At 48.3% G+C, this 20,773-nt stretch overlaps 1 protein-coding gene and 1 non-coding gene across 3 annotated transcripts in view; one reads left to right on the top strand and one right to left on the bottom strand.

Moving 5' to 3' along the window:
* Positions 1 to 778: 778 nt before the first annotated feature.
* On the bottom strand, positions 779 to 897 carry LOC142827459 (5S ribosomal RNA). Its single transcript, XR_012902186.2, has one exon. It is a non-coding gene; the product is annotated as a 5S ribosomal RNA (ribosomal RNA).
* Positions 898 to 5,393: 4,496 nt separating this feature from the next.
* The window catches only part of CRTAP (cartilage associated protein), a 36,542-nt gene continuing 21,162 nt past the window's right edge, over positions 5,394 to 20,773 (top strand). Inside the window, exons 1-4 of one of the 2 annotated variants that reach the window (XM_089776577.1) lie at positions 5,394 to 6,059; positions 12,974 to 13,123; positions 15,845 to 16,016; positions 18,473 to 18,601. In XM_089776577.1, the coding sequence (XP_089632703.1) occupies positions 5,589 to 6,059; positions 12,974 to 13,123; positions 15,845 to 16,016; positions 18,473 to 18,601 (922 nt within the window). In that variant the 5' untranslated portion in view covers positions 5,394 to 5,588. The remainder of the gene's footprint in view (positions 6,060 to 12,973; positions 13,124 to 15,844; positions 16,017 to 18,472; positions 18,602 to 20,773) is intronic. The other variant, XM_075921842.2, reaches the window with a different exon arrangement.

Genomic DNA, 20,773 nt, shown 5'->3' with positions numbered 1-20,773 from the left:
GCCACCCGCCGCCCGGCCTCCCCGGGCACGAGGGCCGCCTCAGGGCAGCAGCGGTCTCTCTGGCTCCAATTTTAGGGGGCCGGCTGCCAGAGGCCGGGGAGGCCTGCTGGCGAAGGGCTTCCCCGAAGCCGCTGCCCCCAAAGCCCCGCCCCCTTCCCCCCGGGGCGGCGAGCCTTCTGGCTTCCCCTCCCGGGCAGACCGGGGCAGCAGGCGGCCAGGCAGGCAGGCAGGCAGGCCTCGGGCCCGGGGCGCCCCTTCGGCCAGCCGGCCTGGCGCTCCTGCTGCCGCCCGTCGCCGCGGCAGGCGCCGGTCGGGGAAAAGGAGACGGGGCCGGGGGCGGGCCGCGGCCGGGGCCAGGCTGTCCGTTAGGCGCCGAAGGCTCGGCGCCAATGGCCTAGGAAGAACCGAGGGCCTGAGACAAATTCAGAGCTGACTCGAAAAGGAGCAAACTGCTCGGTCAGAGGTAAGAATTCGCTACGTGGCCGTAGAGTAGGCACAGGGGCACACCTCGAAGAGCAGTTCAATGCGAGGCCTCTTTAATCGTTAGTCCGCCGACAAGAGACGGGGCTGGAAGATGCCTTAGACACAGAGGCGCGCGCGCGCGCACTCCGGCACGCAGAGTGCCACGGGCGGCTGCGGTGGGGAAGGGGGAGGGGGGCTGGAAGGCGAGAGGAAAAGGACTTTGGGGCACCCCGGCTGGCCCGGGCGGGGAGCCGATTGGCGGCGGCAAAAGCGCGGGCGCCCTGCGGGGGGAGGCCTGCCGCCCGAGGCGGCAAAAAGCCTACAGCACCCAGTATTCCCAGGAGGTCTCCCATCCAAGTACTAACCAGGCCCGACCCTGCTTAGCTTCCGAGATCAGACGAGATCGGGCGTGTTCAGGGTGGTATGGCCGTAGACGTTGACGCCTGCCGCTGTGCCTGCCTTTAAAGCAAGCCCGCGCCCCGCCTCCGCCGGCTCCGCACCGCTCTCGCCCGCCCCTGCTCGCCGCGGGACTGCCGCCCCCGCCCCCTCGCACCCTCTGCCCGGGCTTACCAGAGGCTTGCCACAAAACTACCCGACGCGCTTGCCATCCCAGCACAATCTGCACGACATCGGATTTACAAAATACTCCACGTTGACATTTTCTCCGTTATAGTGTCTCAAATTGCTTTCCCACACAGAAAAGCTCAAATACCGGACTGTCCGCTGCAAAGCCGCACACCTGGCAACCCTGCCCCTGCCCCGCTCGCACCCGCCTCCTCCTCAGCCTTTCCCCCCAGAGCCCCACATGCTCCCGCCACCGCTACCCCCTCGCCACGCAGGCTCTCCTTCGCCTGCGCCCGCGCCACGGTCCCACGCCCCCAAGGCCGACCCCCAAGCCCGCGCCGCGCCCCCACGCCGCCCTGCCCCGCACGCTGCCGCTACGGCGCCTCGCCTGCACGCACCCCGCCGGGGCGGCCCGCAGCCCACCCGCGCCCCGCTTTGCTGGCGGCTCCTGGCGCTCCCCGCGCGCTCGCGCCGCCCCGGGGACGCCCGCCCCTCCCGCCCTCCGCCTGCCTCGTGCCCGCTCCATAGACACACACACACACACTCATACACACAGAGTGCAACAAGCGTCTGTGGTGGGGATGGCGGAGTGGGGCATCCTGACTTGGCTGGGAGATAAGAGGATTCATGGGATTCCAGCATCTGGAGTTGGCTGTATTTCCATGTGAGAATTTCAACCGTCTCCATGCTTCTGGACTTGTATGGGAGGAGAGGGGGACCAAGCTGTCTGGGATAGGAAGGTTTGGGAAAAGAAGTGGTGGTTAGGCGCTGGTGTTCAGTGAGGTAAGGGAAGTTTGTTTTGTGTCTTGATTCAGTTATGTCTTGGATGCAACTAGTGGTGCAAGGCTGTGTCTTTGGCTTGGGGAGGATTGGGGAAGCAGCTACATGGGGATGGGTGGTATGCTGATGTGCTCTGGTATGAGGGTATGTGGCTGTTTTGGTAGGGAGTTTATTCAAATTTATCTTCGCTTTTCTTGTTGAGGGTAGCATTAGGAGGGGTTGGTATTATTTATCAACTGTTTGGTGATATTATTAAAGAATTTAAAATATTCCATGAAAATATGATGGGGGAAAGAATAATGTAGCATCCATTGTTCAACGTGTAGAACAATCACAAAAGAGTGACTCCTCAGCAGTTCTAGACCAAAATATTTTTCACCTATTATCGGAAGAGAAAGAGAAAGAACTTGCTTTTGGCTACTTTGAGTTTCTTAACAGCAGGCAAACTGTCCCAAGATGTTAGCCTGGGCTAAAAATTAATTTGTTCAGAGGGAGACAGATCCGGAACAGGCAAACAAAGAAGGTAGAGAGATTCTGCATTAGTAAATCTTAATGCAGGATCTGACTTCACGGCTATGTCTAGACTGGCATGATTTTCCGGAAATGCTTTTAACAGAAAAGTTTTCCGTTAAAAGCATTTTCGGAAAAGAGCGTCTAGATTGGCACAGACGCTTTTCCGGAAAAGCACTTTTTGCGGAAAAGCATCCGTGCCAATCTAGATGCGCTTTTCCGCAAAAAAGCCCCAATCGCCATTTTCGCGATCAGGGCTTTTTTGCAGAAAACAAAGCTGAGCTGTCTACACTGGCCCTTTTGCACAAAAGGACTTTTGCCTGAATGGGAGCAGCATAGTATTGCCGCAAAAACACTGACAATCTTACATGAGATCGTCAGTGCTTTTGCGGCAATTCAAGCGGCCAGTGTAGACAGCTGGCAAGTTTTTCTGGAAAATCAGCCTATTTTCCGGAAAAACTGGCCAGTCTAGACACAGCCCTCTTGAATTGGGTTTTTTCTATTGTAAAGCAGTTAGGTTGCATTTGCGACTAAGGATTATGTGGATAGGCCTGTCTCATAACATTTGCATGATTACTTTTCAAATACAGTTTACATAGGTGTCAATGGCTCACGTAATGGAAAGAAAAAGGATTCTTTTAAGAAATTTTTTGGATTGTTGTAGATATCTGAAGACTCTGATCATTTTTTTAAAATATCCTGTGTTACCAATTTATACATGGTAAATTATTAAAACTGGAAGAACTTTGCCATGGATCTGTTTATTTATTTGGCCTTTTAATTAGAGATGGATTCCAGACAAATGATTTCCATTACATTTTAGAATTTGTTTGGGGAGGGGAAATAAGGCCGGATCTTTTCTATATGGTATAGTTCTGGCTCTTATGATTCAATGGGTGTACTAGTACTCTATGTTCTCTCTGGGGCTACAGGGATGCTGGCCATGAGAGGATCCTTTACCCCTTTCCCAAGGCTCCCTCACCGCCACCCCCCATCCCAGGAGAAGTGGGCTGGACTGCCTCCTCATGCCCGAGGCCACGAGCACCAAACTTCCCACTTACTGGTCTTCCTGGGCACAAGGGCCACCTTAAAGCAGCAGCAGCCTTTCTCCCTCAAGCGGGTCAGCTGCCAAGGCTGGAAGGCATGCTGGGAAAGGGCTTCCCTGGAGCAACTACCTTAGGGCTATGTCTACACTGCACAGTTATTTCAGAATAAACTATTCCGGAATAGTTACAGAATTCCGAAACAGCTTATTTCAAAATAGCATGTCTACACTGCAAAGAAGCTTCAAAATAAGTCAGAGGCAGGATTCCCTAATGTAGATGTGCTATCTCAATTTAGAGCCCCAGAAGGAATAACTGAGAATGGCCCTAGTGAGGGGCTACTTCAAAATAGCAGAAGAGGAGCGCTTACACATGCCTTATTTTGAAATAGCTATTTCGGAATAGGCATTATTTTTTGTAGATGTAGGTTTACAGAAGTCGGAATAAGCTGTCCATTATTTTGAAATTATTTTGATATAATGGAATTGCTGTGTATACGTTATTCCGAAATAACTTTGCTGTGTAGACACATCCCTAAAAGCTTCCCCCAGTGCGGTGAGCCTTGTGCTTTCCCTCCTAGCCTCCTGCTCCCAGCAGCGTGACCGATAAGGATGTTAAATTTAGGTTAACTGACTAACTGAATAGTCAATGCAATTTGCACCCCAGGGGTGTTGCTACATTGCAAAAGCGAAAGTGCTGATGGGAGCACAGAGCCAACCGGGAACTCAAGCAGTCCCCCACTCCACGGGTTCCACCCTAGGCTCCACGCAGTGCTGCTGCTTTGAAACTCCACGTGTAGCCTGGGGCCAGCTAGGGAGTCCCCAGCTGGCTCGGGTTGCACGCAGTGTTTCAAAGCAGTAGTGCTGTGTGGAGCCCAGGGTCTGGCACAGGGCTTCACGTGGCGCTGCCATTTTGAAGCACCCTCTCCTCTCCCCTCTCCATCCCCCCCGCCTCGATGCCTCTTTCTCATAGAGGCAGCAAGTGGGGAGAAGCAACTAGTCAACTAGTGCATTTGCTTATCGGATAGTTGACTAGTCATTCACATCCCCAGTGCAGCAGGTGGGCCAGCAGGCAGTCCTTGGGTGCATAGCGCCACTTTGGCCAACTGGCCTAGCACACCTGCTGCCACCTGTTGCCAGACCAGGCACTGATAGAAGAAAACCAGAGGGGGCTGGAGCCTGGTTCCCAAAGTCCTTGTGCTGCTTTGTTCACAGGGCTTCCCTGAAGCAGCTACCCTAAAGGCCTCTCAGACTGTGCGCCCTCTTGACCCTGACCAAGGTCCCTCTTCTGACCCAAAATCCTGGGCAAGCAATAGACAGTGGTAGTCTTACCACACGGAGATGGTGTTGTTGCCTTAGGGTGCAGCTACGCTGTACCGTTATTCTGAAATAACAATGCGAGCATCTACATAGCAATGCCATTATTTCAAAATAATATTGAAATAATGGGTAGCTTATTCTGACTTCTGTAAACCTCAATCCATGACGAACAACTCCTTTTTTGAAATAATCGCAGCATTCATGCTCCACTGCTGCTATCTTGAAAGTTATTCCTTTCCTGTGCCTCCTGGGGCTCTAAATCAAGATAGCACCCACATTAGGGCAACCTGCTTCAGACTAATTTTGAGGCATCCCTGTAGTGTGGACGCTCTCTTTTGAAATAAGGTGTTTTGGAATATAGCTTCTGGAATGGCTCATTGCGAAATAAGCGTGCAGTGTAGCCATGTCCTTAGATGCTGAATGGGTGAGATGGGATTTGTGTGTGTGTGTTTATTAAAAGATTGGATTCGAGATAAAACTGCAGGGCACCTCCCAAAACAATTTCAGAAACTCCACCTCAAAAACGGCACCGAATCAATGAGCCATGCCTTTGGCAAACTAAAAGAAGACAAGCAAAGGCAACGAATACCCACTTGCGAGCCCCAAAACACAGAGTGCAACGTCTATCAGCGACCCCCATAAATCCTGTCCCTTCCAAAGGACAAAAAGGAGCGGGACGGACTCAAAAGGCCTTTGCCGGCAGGAGCAGCAGTCAGGCGGCGCCTCTTCCCCTCCCGCCCATGCCTGGCTCTGACACGCCACCTCCTGCGCGGATTGACAGGCGCGCTGCTTTCTCCCCTTCCCCCCGCAGGCGCTTGGCGCGGGGGCGGGCCAGTGTCCTCCCCGCAGGATCCTGCCCGGGCTGGGAGCTGTGCGGGCCGGACGGGGTGCAACGCTGGCGGCGGGCAGGATGGGCGGCGAGCGGCCGGGAGTGGCGGGGCTGCTGCTCGGGCTGCTGCTGCTGCTGGCGGGCGCGGGGGCGCAGTACGAGCGCTACAGCTTCAAGAGTTTCCCCCGGGACGAGCTGATGCCGCTGGAGTCCGCCTATCGCTACGGGCTGGACCAGTACAGCAGCGAGAACTGGCCCGAGAGCGTCAGCTACCTGGAGATGAGCATGCGGCTGCACCGCCTGCTGCGGGACAGCGAGGCCTTCTGCCACCTCAACTGCAGCGCCGCCCGCCTGCCGCCCCGCGGCTCCCCGGACCGCTTCGCCGGCTTCCCCGAGCTGCGCCTCTTCGCCGACGTGCTGCACCGGGCGCGGTGCCTCAAGCGCTGCAAGCAGGGGCTGCCCGCCTTCCGCCAGTCCCAGCCCAGCCGCGAGGTGCTGGACGAGTTCCAGCAGCGAGAGCCCTACAAGTTCCTGCAGTACGCCTACTACAAGGTGAGCCCCCCGCTGCTCCCCCCCCGGACCTCCCCCCCTGGCCTCCGCCATGCACTCAGCCCCCCCGCCCCCGCCTTGTACACCGCGTGCTCCACTGTCTCAGTGGCCTGCTGCCCTGTCATACCCCCCATGCCTGCCTCACTGCCCCCCAGAGTCCCCCTGCCTCGTCATATCCCCAGTATGCGTGGTACACTCACTGCCTCCCAGTGCCCTGCTGGCACCCATCTTGCTTCCCCCTGTTTCCCACTGCCCTGTCTCACACCCAGGGACTCATGGTCCTTTATGACTTATTGCCTTGCCATACACCCAATTGCCCATCCATGCTGTACTTTCTTATCATACAACCACTAGCCCTGTTACATAACCATTTCCCCTCCTTTGCCCCCAGACCTGCTGCCCCCTCAGATTCCAGGGCACCCTCTGTCCCTCAGTGCTCCCATTATACACCCAGGCTATGTCTACACTGGCGCGATCTTGCGCCAAGCTATGCAAATGAGGCTAAGCGTGGCATATCTGAGCCTCATTTGCATATCTAATGAGCTGCCATTTTTGCGAAAGAGGCTCTTGCGCAAGAAGGAGCTGATTATTTTCAGTGTAGACAGCTCCTTCTTGCACAAGAGCCTCTTCCGCAAAGTGGCGGCTCATTAGATATGCAAATGAAGCTCGTCAATATTCCACACAGCCTCATTTGCATAACTCTGGCGCAAGATCGCTCCAGTGTAGATGTAGCCCCAGTGTCCTCACACCTATTGGCGTCTCTGCCCCATCACACATTCTGTGGCCCCAACTGGGTGCCTATCTCACCCACAGTACCCCCACTGCCATCCACCCATCACAGACCCACTGCCCAATCGCACTCTCAGTGCTGCTTAACACCTTATCATATTGCTACATTACACTAGGGATGTTAAAATGCATTTATTTGTGTAAAATGCTGAAATTTTCAGCAGTTACGTTTACATGCAGCTGGGAGACAGGAGCTGGTGCTAGTGAGAAGCCAGCTTTTAAGCCAGCTCCCCACCAGCACCAGCTCTGGTAGTAGGGTTGCCAGATGTCCGGTATTAGACTGGACAGCCCAGTATTTGCACTTTCTGTCCGGTAAAAAAACAAACAGAAAATACCCGACGTGTAAAATGTTTTTCTCTGACGGAAGGCGGTTTGGGACATTCTTCCTCTGTCTGGTGGGGGGCGGGGCGGAGGGAGTGTGTGGGAATTTAAAGGGGCTGTGCTTCTTTTTTTTTTTTTTTGTCAACAAAGTTTTGGTTCTTTTTTCTTTTGTGCTTGACCAAATTTTTTTCCCGCCATGTATAATATTTTTTGTGAAACTATCTGGCAATCCTATCTGGTACTCCTGCCCTGCTGTTTCTGTATCCTCACAAGCACTAGTTTGCACCTTCCTCCCCCCTCGCTTGCAGGCCCTCCATGGGAACCAGCAAGTACAGGGAGCTGGCTTAAAAGCAGACTCCCCATGTGTACTGGCTCCAGCCTCCCCCAGCCCTCCCCCAGCACTGCTGCCTCTGTATCAGCACAGGGGAGAGGTTGCATGTAATGAGACAGTTAACGGATGAGCCCAAGTTCATCGTGTGGGTACATGTTAACATCCCTACATGACACACATCCTGCTTGCTGCTCTGTCATGCTCTCACCACCCTACACCCAGTTAGTGCCCCAACCCCATCATACTTTGTGCCCATTGCCTCCCTGACCTTGTCACACATCCCAGGGCTTGCTGCCCCTGCATCCCATTACATCCCCCCACCTTATACCAGTGTAATTTTCCAGTATAATGTCTACTGCACCCTTTCCCCAAACAGACACTACTTGCACTCACATCCCTCCTTGCCCATTTCCTATTTTATGTACTCCACTCTGTATTTCAGTTAAGGATGTTAAGGACTAGTCGACTAGTCAAATGCTTATCGGCAGGGCTCGCCGAGCGGCGGCCAGCCCTGCTCGCCAGCCACGCAGTTCTACGCTCTGCGCATGTGCAGATCGTCGCTCTGCGCTGGCTCTTTCAGGGTGTAATCTACTCGCCACGGGCAAGTATATTACATTGTTTGTCGAGCCCTGCTTATTGGATAGTTGACTCAACTAGTCTATCCCTGCCCCCCCACTGCCTCTATCAGAGGCAGCAAAGCGGGGGAGGGGAGGAGGAGGGAGTACTTCAAAGCAGCAGCACTGCACAGCTGATCCAGGGCTCCTGCTTTCAAAGCAGTGCTGCACAGAGCTGATCCCGGGTTTCATTCAGCACTGACCCTTTGAAACACCCCAGCGACACTTTAAAGGGGCAGCACCGCACAGCTGAGCCCAGGCTCTGTGTGGCACTGCCCCTTTGAAATGCCACTGCGGTGTTTGTGTGGAGCCTGGGGTCAGCTGGGAATTCCCCAGCTGAGTCCGAGTTCCAGCGCAGCACGCAGAGCTTGGGGTCATCTGGGGTGTCCCCAGCTGATCCCGGGTTCTGGGGAAATACTGCACGGAGCCTGGGATCAGCTGGGGAGTCCCTGGGCTCCGCGTGGCATTTCAAAGTGTCTGCACAGTATGGAGCCTGGGGTTAGCCAGAGACTCTGAGTCCCCTGCTGACTCCAGGCACCAGGAGGGAGCTTCTGCTTTGAAACTGCTTTGGGGACTCTTGTACGTTTCAAAGCTGGCACGCCACCAGCAGTCCGGAGTCAGCGGGACTTCCCGTTGGCCCCGGGCTGTACACGGAGTTCCGCCTTCCTCCTTTGAAATGTACAAGAGCCCCAGAAAGAAGGAATGCAGAAGTGCCTATCAAAATTCCATCAACTACTCACCATGTAAATTGATATTTAACATCCTTAATTTCAGTATAATGCTGCACCTCCCTCCCCCATATATTCCTTCCTCCAGGATTTCCAGCCACTTCATCGTACACCTCATTGTGCCACTCCCCCCTCTCTCTATTTGGGTTGCTTCCTCCCTATTGCCTGTCCTGTTCCCCATATCCAATCACCTTCTTCAAGGTAATAGTGCACCACCTATCCATTATCTCCCCACATATATCCTACAGGCTTTTTGTACACCCCAATTTACAATATATACCCTTTATCCTACTTATTACACCCCAGCCTTAGTAAACTGCCTTTGCCAGGATATCCCTTCCTACAGTCTATTGCATCATCTCTTTCTTCGTGGCCTTCACCCAGGTCATCCCATTCTAATTCACAATGCCTTCCCAGGCTAAGTAAACTTCAAATATTATAGTCCTCTCATATGTTTTCCCCCGTCTCCCATCAGATTATCCCACCCTAATCCCCACAATTATCTTCTCCCACAGGTTCTCCTGCTCCATGTCTCACTACCCCACCTACATGTTATCTTTCCCATTGGCTCCCCCAGCCAGCCTGCCCATTGCCCCACTCTCTGCCTTCACTGTGTCATCTCACCCCCAAGTCCTGCAGCCCACTCCTTCCTTATGCTCCCATCTCATGTCCCTATAATATATACCAGCTCTCATCACAACACTGTGTTCCCTCACTCTTCTCCAAGTCATCTCACCTCTGTGCCTGCCTTACACCACTCAGCTCTTCTCTCCCCAACTGCCCCATTGTATTGTTGCTGGAATTCTGTGCCACTACACACGCAGAACTTGTGCAGAACTCATTGCCGATTTTTATTTTTCATGCAAAATTTATGATTTCCCACCCTCTTGTACATGTCCCTGGTGTCCCCTCAACTCAAGCTAGGCAATACAGCAGGCTCAGGCCTGGTGCTAAACCCAAAGGGGGCAGACAAGCAACTTTCCAGGCTCTCATTGTCTTTGCTGAATACAGTGAGAGCTGGGACATTCACATTTTGCCCTGTGTTGGGCAAGATGTGGCCATTTCACATTTCCTGGAGATCACATTCAACCCCTGATGAGCTGCCCATTGTGTGGTGGGGGCAGCTATAGCAGTGTAACTGGAGCTGCAGCAGCCATAGAGAGGCACTTTTCAACTGGCCCAGCTTCAGTGAGAGACTTATGCTGCTATTATACCAGCTCCCCCTTGCAGCCCCATGCTGCTGCCTCAATATCAGAGGCAGCAGCGCAGGGCAGCAGGCAGCTCCTCAGGAGCCAGTGCATGCCGTGAGGGGAGCCTGCATATAACCAGGCTCATTAGTTAACTGTTTACAGGGTTACACTTTCACATCCCTAATATAAGGCCTTAGTAAGTCCTTTATAAGATACAAGTTGCAGGACATGAGGCATCAAATACATCTTTTCAAAAGTGAGTTAGTAGTACATACTCACTCTTCTAATTCCCAAATCAATATATACCTGACCATACCAGTTCTAATTTATTCACCTGCCCCAATCCACACTTGCCTTCACCACCCATTTGCTTTACAGAGTATGCAGTCTTTATAAAGTTACTTGTGATCACGATAGCAAGCATGCCTGGGACATAAAATGTTTATATATAAAGTATTCAGTAAATTCCTAGGGAACATATCAGTGCCTTAACTTCAGCAACAAAAGTATGTGAGAAATCATTTGAAGAATGTATTCTAATTTGTTTTTTGATTCAGTCATCAGCTGTAAGAGCGTTACATGGCTTATGCGTTCTAGGAGTCTTACAACTATAAATCACTGCAGGCCCAACAAACGGTTTCTTAGCTGAAGGGTTTTGTTAAGGAAGGAATGTTTCTTTTATTTTCTCTATAACACCACTGTTGGGGAAACTTTGGATGAAAATTTTCAGGTCACTTAGTATTTATTCATGTGTGTGTAGAAGAGAAACTTTGCCACGTCTTAGATCCTGGAAGCAGACATTCTTATTCCTGCATGTGCTCCTTTGAAAGACATGGTTTGTTTTTCTCATTTCTGCTGAGTTTACTTTCTTCAGTAGGCGTACAACTCTTTTAAATGTGGTACACTGAGATCAAAAACAAATTATAGACTAAGAAAAGAGAAATAAATATCAACCAAACCAGCAAACAGGTTTGAAGAGTAAAGTAAAAGACAGGAAGCATAACTGGACATTTGACGAAAGTGCAGCTAAGTTTATTCTTGGCATTTGCTCTGCCTGGTCTTATTACACACACACAATATGTGAAGAAGGCTATTGATAACATTCCAGCTACTTGACAGTTGTCGCTTCACAGAAGCTAGGGTATACTTAAGGGTGGGACTGGCTGTTTTGTGCTCTTTATCCTCTTATTTTAACCAGTGTGAATTAAATGTTTAGTTCTATAAGCAAAAATATTGGAGTTTTGTACATGTTTGTTTTGGGATATTTATATATTAGAGCAGTGGTTCCCAAATTGGGTCAACCCAAGTAAGCTGCTGATGGGCCCATGCTGCTTTATTTACCTACAGTGTCTGTCAACTCTGAGCCTCGCAGCTCAGACTGGCTGTTGTTCACTGTTTCCTACCCCCTTTCCCTCCCCCTTTCCCACACTGATTCATGTGGGGATATTTCTGGCTGTTCCCCTTTGTCAGGGAGCAAGAGGAAAGTTGAAAGTTTGCTGCATTCCTTACTCTACCATGTTTAGCACAGGGGGCAGACAAACCTGGACCTCTTCCCGGAGGGGAGGTATGTGTACCTTTCCCCTGGCTATGCCCACTGGAACTGCAATAGCCATAGTGCACATCTACACAGAAAGCCCTTATTTTGACTCCCATAACCCTCATTTCAAGAGTAAGGGAAGTCGAAGGAAGAGTGTTCTTCCTTTGACTTCCTGCTGTGTAGACAGCGCCAAAAGCCAAATTAAGCTATTTCGACTTCAGCTACTCAGTTGATGTATCTGAAGCTGCATATTTTAATTCAACTTTTGACCTGCAGTGTAGAGATGCCCATAGAGAGGTGCTTCTCACCTGGCTCTGCTGCAGTGAGAGGGAGCTGGGGTAATGCTCTGCCTGGGGAAAGCATTCGTACTGAACCCTCATCTCCAGCCCCACCTCGCAGCAATGATTTAAATGAAGCATGTACATTTTCGTTTTATTTTCCAAAAAGACAAAAATTAATTGAGTTAAGGATCTGAGCAATGCCTGGTAAATCTTCTAGTAAGTATTATAAACAGGGCTCGACAAATAATGTAATCTACTCACCCATGGTGAGTAGATTACAACCCACAAGAGCCGGTGCAGAGCGATCTACGCGGCTGGCAAGCGGGGCTCGCCGCCGATTGGTGAGCCCTGATTATAATTATATTTGCATAAGCTACTAAATGCATTCTGAAGAGCCCACTGGACTGTGTTGGCCAGGATCTTTGCTTATTATTAGTTTGGGGAGAAAAACCCATGATGGGTGAGAATTACTAGTTAATCAGTTAAACCTCCACATCCCTACACCACACCACACAGTTTTGTTGAAAAAGAATATTGGAGGCAATTCCTCTTCAAATCTGCAAAGAAAATAGTGTTTAAGTGTGTTTTATTCTGCTTATTACAGAGTTAAATTTGCTTCTCTTTATTTAAATAACAGTTCTTTTTGTTGGGTGTTCACCACTAAATCTACACTTTGGTTCCTTTACCTGGTCTGACAGACTATGGCTACACTACGAATATTTTCCAGAAGAGGAAATGCAAATGGTATGCTCATTTGCATATTTCATACTCTCATTTGCATATTCTCTTCTGGTCCTTTTTGCGGAAGAGGTTTTTGCGCAAAAAAGTGCTGTGTAGATGGCACCTTTTTGTGCAAAAACCCTCTTTTGTGCAAGATCCCTTTTTCCTCAGAAAAATTTCCTCTTCTGGAAAAAATTCATACTGTAGCTGTAGCCTTACATGGACATCCTGATTATGGAGTTATATTGCTTTGCATGCAGAGTGAAAAGTCCCCAGAGGTCATTTATCAGTTCTACCAAGTGACAACAAGTATATATACAATAAGATGTAAGGAAAGCTGGCTGACAAAAATCAGATAACTTAGAAAAGCAGCTTTTCCAGTAAGTTTGTTCTCCTCCTTGCTTAGGCTAATAATCTTCCAAAAGCCATTGCAGCAGCTCACACATTTCTGCTGAAGCACCCAAATGATGAGATGATGCAGAGGAATATGGCTTATTACAAGAGCATGCCTGATGCCGAGGAGCATATAAAAGACTTGGAGACAAAGTCATATGAGGTAAGTTCTCTACCTGCAGTCTGCTCTCGTTGTATACCTCCATTGACTTTCTCAATGCATTAGATTAAAGATTTTCATTCTTCTGTAAAATCTTGCTCTCAACTCTTATCTTGCCTTCCATTCCATTCCCTCTCATCTTCTTACTTGTTTGCAATTCTCTGTTAAATCCTGTTATGTTACCTTTTGTGCCTGTGGCAGTCTCCTTTTTCTCATCTGCCAAAAATCTTTTTTCTCCTGTAACAAATCCCTTCCTATAATTCATCTCAAGATCTCTTTCTCTCTCTCACCTCATTACAATAAATGTAGCTATACCACTTGCACATCAGTGTGAAAGCTTGTTCCTTTTGACATGGAACTTTATTCCTGTGGATATGTCATCCACTTAGTTTACAGTAAACCATGAAGTCCTAGCAGCCTTTATATATGTGCAACCTGAGGGTCAGATCCTACTAAGATTTAACCACACGAGTAATTTTGTGCATATGAGTAGTGAACTCAACAGGACTAAATAAGTATGCCAAGTTATTCAGGTGTGTAAGTGCAGGATTAGGGCCTAAAACAACTAGGAATACATCTACAGTGCAAAGACAACCCGTAGTACTGAGCCCAGGTAAATTTACTTGGGCATGGGCTGCAGGGATAAATATAGCAGTGTAGTTGGTCCCACTTGGGCTAAAGGAGAGCCTCCAAGACCTTCCCCCTTTGTCACATTTCAGAGCCTAGGGTCCAGCTCAAGCTGAAATTCATGTTGCTTTTATTAACTTTTAGCCTGAGCCCCGCGAATGGACCTGGACTCTGAGACAGAGTGATGCAGGTTTTTCTTTGCAGCACAGACATATCCTAGACCAGCAGTTCCCAAACACTGGTCCATGGACTGGTGGTGGTCCGCAAACCCCTGCCTGCCGGGCTGCAGCATTCTGCCAGGCCATGCCCCCAGCTGCTAATGAGCCCCACCCACTGGGGAGCTCCATTCCCTACAAGGTTTCCGCCTGCACGCACACTAAAAATTCTCCTCCCAGCCTCTCCCAGTGAGTTCCAGCTCTGGCGGCAGCCTCATGGCAGGCGACTGCCCCCGTGTCCTTTCCGTTGTGGGTGGCGTGTTTGGGACCAGAGAATGGAGCCTTTGCGGCCATGAGCATCCCGGCCTTTATCGATATTATTGAGTAGGATCAGGTTAGAGGCCTTGGAGAGCCGTGCTGGATGTCCATGATTTCCGCCCCCTTCTGGTAGGGCCCAGCTTCCCCTGCAGGGTCTCCCACGCCAGCCCCGGCCTGCACCACATGTCTGGCTGCTTCCCAAAGTCCCATGGGTACCACAGCTGGCAGCACCATTTTGAGTTGTGTGGGTGCAGCCGGGCTCCCTGACTCACACCAGTGGGTATCAGAACCGCCCAGCTGTTGCGTGGGTGTCGCGAGCCCGAGACACACACAGGCTGAGTGACCCTGCGACTCTAGGCCCCAACTTTTAACGGTCTGGGGAGGCCGTTAACCAGAAGTGTGTGCCTACCCCTGTTGCCTGTGCCGCAGACACTGCTGATCCTGTGCGCGTCTCGGGGGCTGGGCTGTCATCAGGACTGGCAAGGCAGGGGCAGGGTCTGTTCCCGGCCATGGAAGAGCGCTTTGCTGTGCAGCAGGAAGGCAGCCTTAGAGCAGCTGCAACCCAGGCAGCAGCACTCAGCTGGCCGCTGAGAGGCAGCGCAGGGTTAGGTGAGGGAGGTGGGATAAGCACTGAGGGCTCCGGGGGCAGGGCTAGTGCTGGGGGCTTCTGGGAGGGGGCTTTGTGGGCAGGGCTGGCATGGGGGGCTATGGGGACAGGGCTAATGTTGGGGTTTGGGGACTGAGATTGGGGGGGGTTGCGTGCTGTATGGCTCAAAACAGGAGGTTGGCCCTGGGGGTCTGGTGGTGGGGGTATTCTAAGGGGTGGGCGGCTGGCACTGGGGGCTCTGAGAGCGGGAGGCTAGCACTAGGGGGATTGGGTGCAGGGGACTCGGGTCCGTGGCTGGTGCTGGGGTGTAGTAGAGGGGTGGGTGGGCTCTAGGGGTTAGGGCTGGCACTGGGGGACTCTGGTGGCTGAGGTTTTGATGGACTGGTAACATTTTATTTGAATGTTTGCATATTTATTATTTGCATAATGAATATGCAAACATGCAAATAGAATGTTACTGGTCTGCCAAAAGTTTATGAATGGGATTTGCCAGTCCCTGGTATCAAAAAGGTTGGGAATCACTGTCCTAAAACCAGTGTTCCCTCTTAGCTGTGCGTTTGGGCGGCTGCCCAGGAGAGATTCAGCTGATTAGCAGAGCACCTACAGCCAGCCGTATGTGTTTCTACTGGTGATGCATATTCACACCTGCCTCAGGACACAAACATTTATTCCACACGTGGATAGAAAAAAAATAGAGGGAACATTGCCTAGAACTCTCATTAGGTCATTTGATTCTGGCTCATGGTCACACTGAAATCTCTGTTCCACAAGCTTAGTACCTATCATCTGAGATTCCCAGCAATCTGAAATACGATTACGTCCCCCACTTTCTAGTAAATACCTTAAGATCTCCCTTACTTAAACTTTCTTGTTATTCCCACATGTTACTTGAATAAAGAATTGAGAATCCCCATAATTCAAGAGTAACATTTTCTTTTAACCTCATTAGAGCCCACAGTGGTGCTACTTTTTCCACAGGTTAAAAACGGCTACTTCTCATTCCTGCTTGTTTTTCAGACTCTTTTTATCAGGGCTGTGAGGGCGTACAATGGAGATAATTGGAGAACCTCCATCTCCGATATGGAGCTGGCACTTCCTGATTTCTTCAAATCCTATGATGACTGCCTTGCAGCTTGTGAAGGATCCAGGGAGATCAAAGATTTTAAAGATTTTTATCTTTCCATAGCAGGTTGGTGGTCATCCGTAACCTTAGCCCTAGGACAATGAGTCTTCAATCCACATTTTAGTTTCCAAATGTGTGTCCTTGGTGTGTGCTTTTCATTCCCCTTGTTTTGGAGGGTGACCTGCACAGGACAATGGCCCACCAATGCCGTATTGGGGGCCTATGTTAAAGAAGAGTTATAGGTGGCCACGCTAGTAGCTAACTTGCCCTTGGAAAGCATAGGTTCTATACATTATGGAAAATCCATAATGAAGTGTTTTCATATAGAGAAAAATATAGTGAGCTGTATTGATGTTTCTAAATACCTAAGTAGCATCCTAGGAAATAATAAGAATTGCTCTATATTATTAGCATATTAATCCAAACCCATTTCTCACTGATCATTTTAGTTGCTATTGAACCTCAGCCACACTGTCTTGTATGGTTTACAATTCAGAGTGCCAGCCTCAGCTCAGACTGTGAGGAAAGAGGGTAGTCACCCCAGACTGATTTTATAATAGTAAACATGTAGTCCTTGATCACTATATTAGTTTTACCATGGAGCCACAGACAATCTCCTTAGATTCTCCAGTTGTCTTTACCACCCAGACAAACTAGACGTTGAGATGAAAGCTTATTAAAACCAAAAATCACCTCATATTAGGCTACTTCCAGCCCCGAGGGTTAATCCTGCTCAGTGGATGCTCTGGGTCACACTAATGACAATGTTGACAGAGTTTCTCTAGGAAACTACTAAAGATTTATTAGCTAAGAAAAATAAATTAGACTTATTGAGAGGTCAAAGCAGATGAAATACATTAATGGTGAGTCCAAGTTTTTAAATTCAGTGTGATAGCAAAGGTGTAGTAATCTGCTAATTTTCCATAGGTCTCTCAGGGTTATTCAAAATAACATTGTGGATCTCTGTCCAGTCTCTCAGGGTATGTCTACACTACCCCGCTAGTTCGAACTAGCGGGGTAGTGTAGACATACCCTCAGTATTCTACCTTGTGAGATTTCATCAGTTCAGGGATGCAAGATCATTCTCTTAAACCAGTATTTATAGATCCTGCTTATAGAAGACAATTTGAAAGGGGTCTTTACCGCACGCCTCCAGATCCCTGCCATGAAGGACCCGAGAATGCTGGGTAAATTTTCTAGTTGAATTATACTTGACAGAAACTGTGGGGATATTGGTTCTTAGTTTTATAAAGAGCACTTTTATATTTGGGAGTCTTGAATTACGGGTACTTGCACACAGATATCAACCCAAGATATCCTTTTGCTGATTGGCTCATGTTGTAAGACGAAAAAACCAAAGTGTTAGCCAGTGCATTCAGAGATTCCATATCTCTTATGAAAATAGGAGTGATAACACTTGAAGTCCTAGTTAATTTCTAAGGTTATTTCTACTCTGCAGGCTTCTTGTGCAAGAAGCTTTTTGTGGAAGAGATCTTCTGCAAAAACTTCTTGTGCAAGAGCGTGTCCACACATAAAAGCTTATCAAAAAAGCTATGCGCTTTTGCGAAAGAGAGCGTCCAGACTGCATGGATGCTCTCTCAAAAAGACACTCTGATTGCTATTTACAGAATGGCCACCAGGGCATCTGTGCTTTTTTCAATTGCCTCTTTTTGCACAAAAAACACTTCTTCCCTATCTACACACACCTTTTTGCACAAGAGCTCTTGCGCAAAAAGGAGTCATTCCTTGTAGAAAGAGGAATACCTACACTGGGAAAACCCCTCTGTTCTTTCATTTTACTTGTGCAAAAACGTGCTTGAGGTGTGGACGCTCCACGAGTTTTTGCACAAAAACGGTCATTTTTGCTCCAAAACTTTGTAGTGTAGACCTAGCCTGAGACAGACGCCTCCCTTTCCATTTTATGAGAAACAATCAAATTCCAATCACATCCCATTGTCCTAGCACAATCAAATCCTGACCCTTAAGTTATGATAAGAGGTAGCTACATACAAAATTTGGTGGGCTTAGTGCTTACTGTTTAGGTGGAATTCTTGAACAAATGAACTCACAGACAGACAGATGCACATTTCTAAAATACATAGTGAGACAAATAAATTTAGTAACATCGCAAAGGTATCAGCTACTTTAAAAATCACTTAAACTCACCTGTGGAAATACAGTAGTGCTCCATTTCAATAGTTTAATAGACATATGTATCACTGTAGATAAAATACGTCACTCCAGGCTGCCTAAAGATATCTGTAAAACATAACATAGCTATTTACTGCGATTTTGAGCTTTTGCTTTGAATCACTGTGGCCTAATTTCCAGAAGTGCTAAGCACAAACACTTCTCATTGACTTCAGCGGGAATTGTGATGGCTCGAGATCTCTGAATATCAGGACCTTGATGCCCAGAATCCAGGGGAGCAGTATGGAGCTGCAGTGTACAGAGGAGCTGGCTTCAGGAGTACTTCTGAAACAGCAGTGTTCTATGCAGTTCTGTCTCTGTTTTTCCTTTAGATCACTACATAGAAGTTCTTGAATGCAAGCTGCAGTGTGAAAGTAACCTGACACCGGTTATAGGAGGCTTTGTTGTGGAGAAATTTGTGGCAACCATGTACCATTATTTACAATTTGCCTATTATAAATGTAAGTAGTGTTTTGTGTTTTAAAATAAAATTGGGATGGTTCTGGCAAGCCTCCTTCAGTGTTCTTTACCTCTAATGATAATGGTTTAGATTAAATATTTCATTTACAGTTTCTTGAAATGGCAGTTAATCTGTTCTGGACCTCAAAGTCTTAGGAGTCTAGTCTCTTCTTTCTCCCTGGACATCTGTAAGTGGGGTTGGCATATATGGAAGGTAAACATATGTGAAGAGAGGTGAATAGCCCACATATGAAAGAGATTTGGGACAAAAGCATTTTATGGCCTGATCCTGTCAAGTGTTGTGTCCCCTTCAATTCTCACTGAAGTGACAGAAGTTGTAGGAGGTCCTTGGCTGAGTGGTCTCTAATCAGGTGTCTGTTAGAGAAATGAAGACTTGAATCTAAGACCATTATGAATGTGTGATCTGATTTGTCATGTTTTACTCTGTTCCTTTGACTCCTGTTGGTAGAATCCACTGGTCCTTTCCAGTGCTTGTCTACATTGGGCATTTCTTCATCAGTATATCTTAGGGTATGTCTACACTGCCACCCTAGTTTGAACTAGGGTGGCTAATGTAGGCATTCAAAGTTGCAAATGAAGCCCGTGATTTAAATATCCCGGGCTTCATTTGCATCTTGCCGGGCGCCGCCATTTTTAAATCCCCCTTAGTGCGGACTCTGTGCCGACGGCTACACGTGGCACAGAGTAGGTAGTTCGAATTAGGCTCTCTAATTCGAACTACCGTTACTCCTCGTGGTCCGCACTAAGGGGGATTTAAAAATGGCGGTGCCCAGCAAGATGCAAACGAAGCCTGGGATATTTAAATCCCGGGCTTCATTTGCAACTTCGAATGCCTACATTAGCCACCCTAGTTCGAACTAGGGTGGCAGTGTAAACATACCCTTAGGTACTTAAATAGCCCTCATTACTGTAATGTGTAAACTCTTTACAGTCACTAATATATTTATTCTCAACACCTGTGAAGTGGGAAAATAGTGTTATCTCTATTTTACAGATGAGGAACTGAGGCAGGGAGATACCTAGTGACTTGCCCAAGATAATATTAGCAGCGTGTTGGGAAGTCCAATAGAACTTAATGCTCCTGAATGTTAAGCTACTGCCCTAACCACTTAACTGTCCTTTCCTTCCTCTCCCCCCTACTGTAGGCATGTTTCTTTTGATGTTCAGTGGCTGGGATTGGTGCATTTTGGGTTAAACTCCATCATAGCGAGCCACTTTTTACACGAGTGTGGTGCATGTACGCTAGGTATTTGCGTTGGTACAGCTAGATCATTGTAGTTATACAAACAAGCCTTCATACCCACACTGTGGCTCACGCAGCCTTTTTAGATTAGAGGGATGTGTTGTTTTACCAAGAGAAGAGAGCTTTTTTCTTATGTAAGGCTTTTCAGCTATTTCATCTAGGAAGAAGAGAAATTATGACTGAGGCAATTCCTCACATAAAATGCAAACTATTGAAAATAAATTTTATAGGTAGTATTTTTTTCACCACACAGGACTACAACTATTTCATATATGTATTTCTTTTCATAGTAGGACTTGATTCATCTGACTAGAACGGGGACATGCATAAAGAGGGAACCTGTGCATAAAGAGGGAGCTATAATTGCAAACTGTGTGTTAGAAATGATAGTTTTTAGAAATGGGTTTGGGCAAACAAGGTATTCATAACGTGTACTTGCTATGGGAACTCCTGATATGGCCACAATTGTGAATGGAAGCTTTCTTGCACACTTTCCTTTGGATGACTCTGTGACTACCTCTTAGTTCATAAAGTGCACTTATATTCTGAAAAATGGCTTTGAACATTGCCCTTTCTTTCTCGCAGATCTGCTCCTTAAATGTGTTCAGAATCACATGTGCTGACTGCAATGACTAGAAGATTTTCCATGCCTTTTTTTAAATTTCTGCCAACCTTGTAGAGACAAAACAGCTGAGGAGACTGAGCTAGGTTCCGTTCCTTGTTCAGATAATTATTTACTAATTTCCAATCAATTACACCTTTGCATCCCTCTGAAGGAATATAACCAAACCTAAATTGACCATCTGAACTTTTACTGCTGTGCATATTTACAAAAGGATTGATTCACTGTGGTGTGCCCCCTCATGGCTAGGCATGGTATAGCAGGCTTCTCCTCTCGCTCTCATTGCTG

Source organism: Pelodiscus sinensis, chromosome 2, assembly GCF_052426305.1.
Source record: "Pelodiscus sinensis isolate ZL-2025 chromosome 2, ASM5242630v1, whole genome shotgun sequence".
NCBI classification, from domain to species: Eukaryota; Metazoa; Chordata; order Testudines; family Trionychidae; genus Pelodiscus; species Pelodiscus sinensis.
This window is presented reverse-complemented; position numbering and strand designations above follow the sequence as displayed.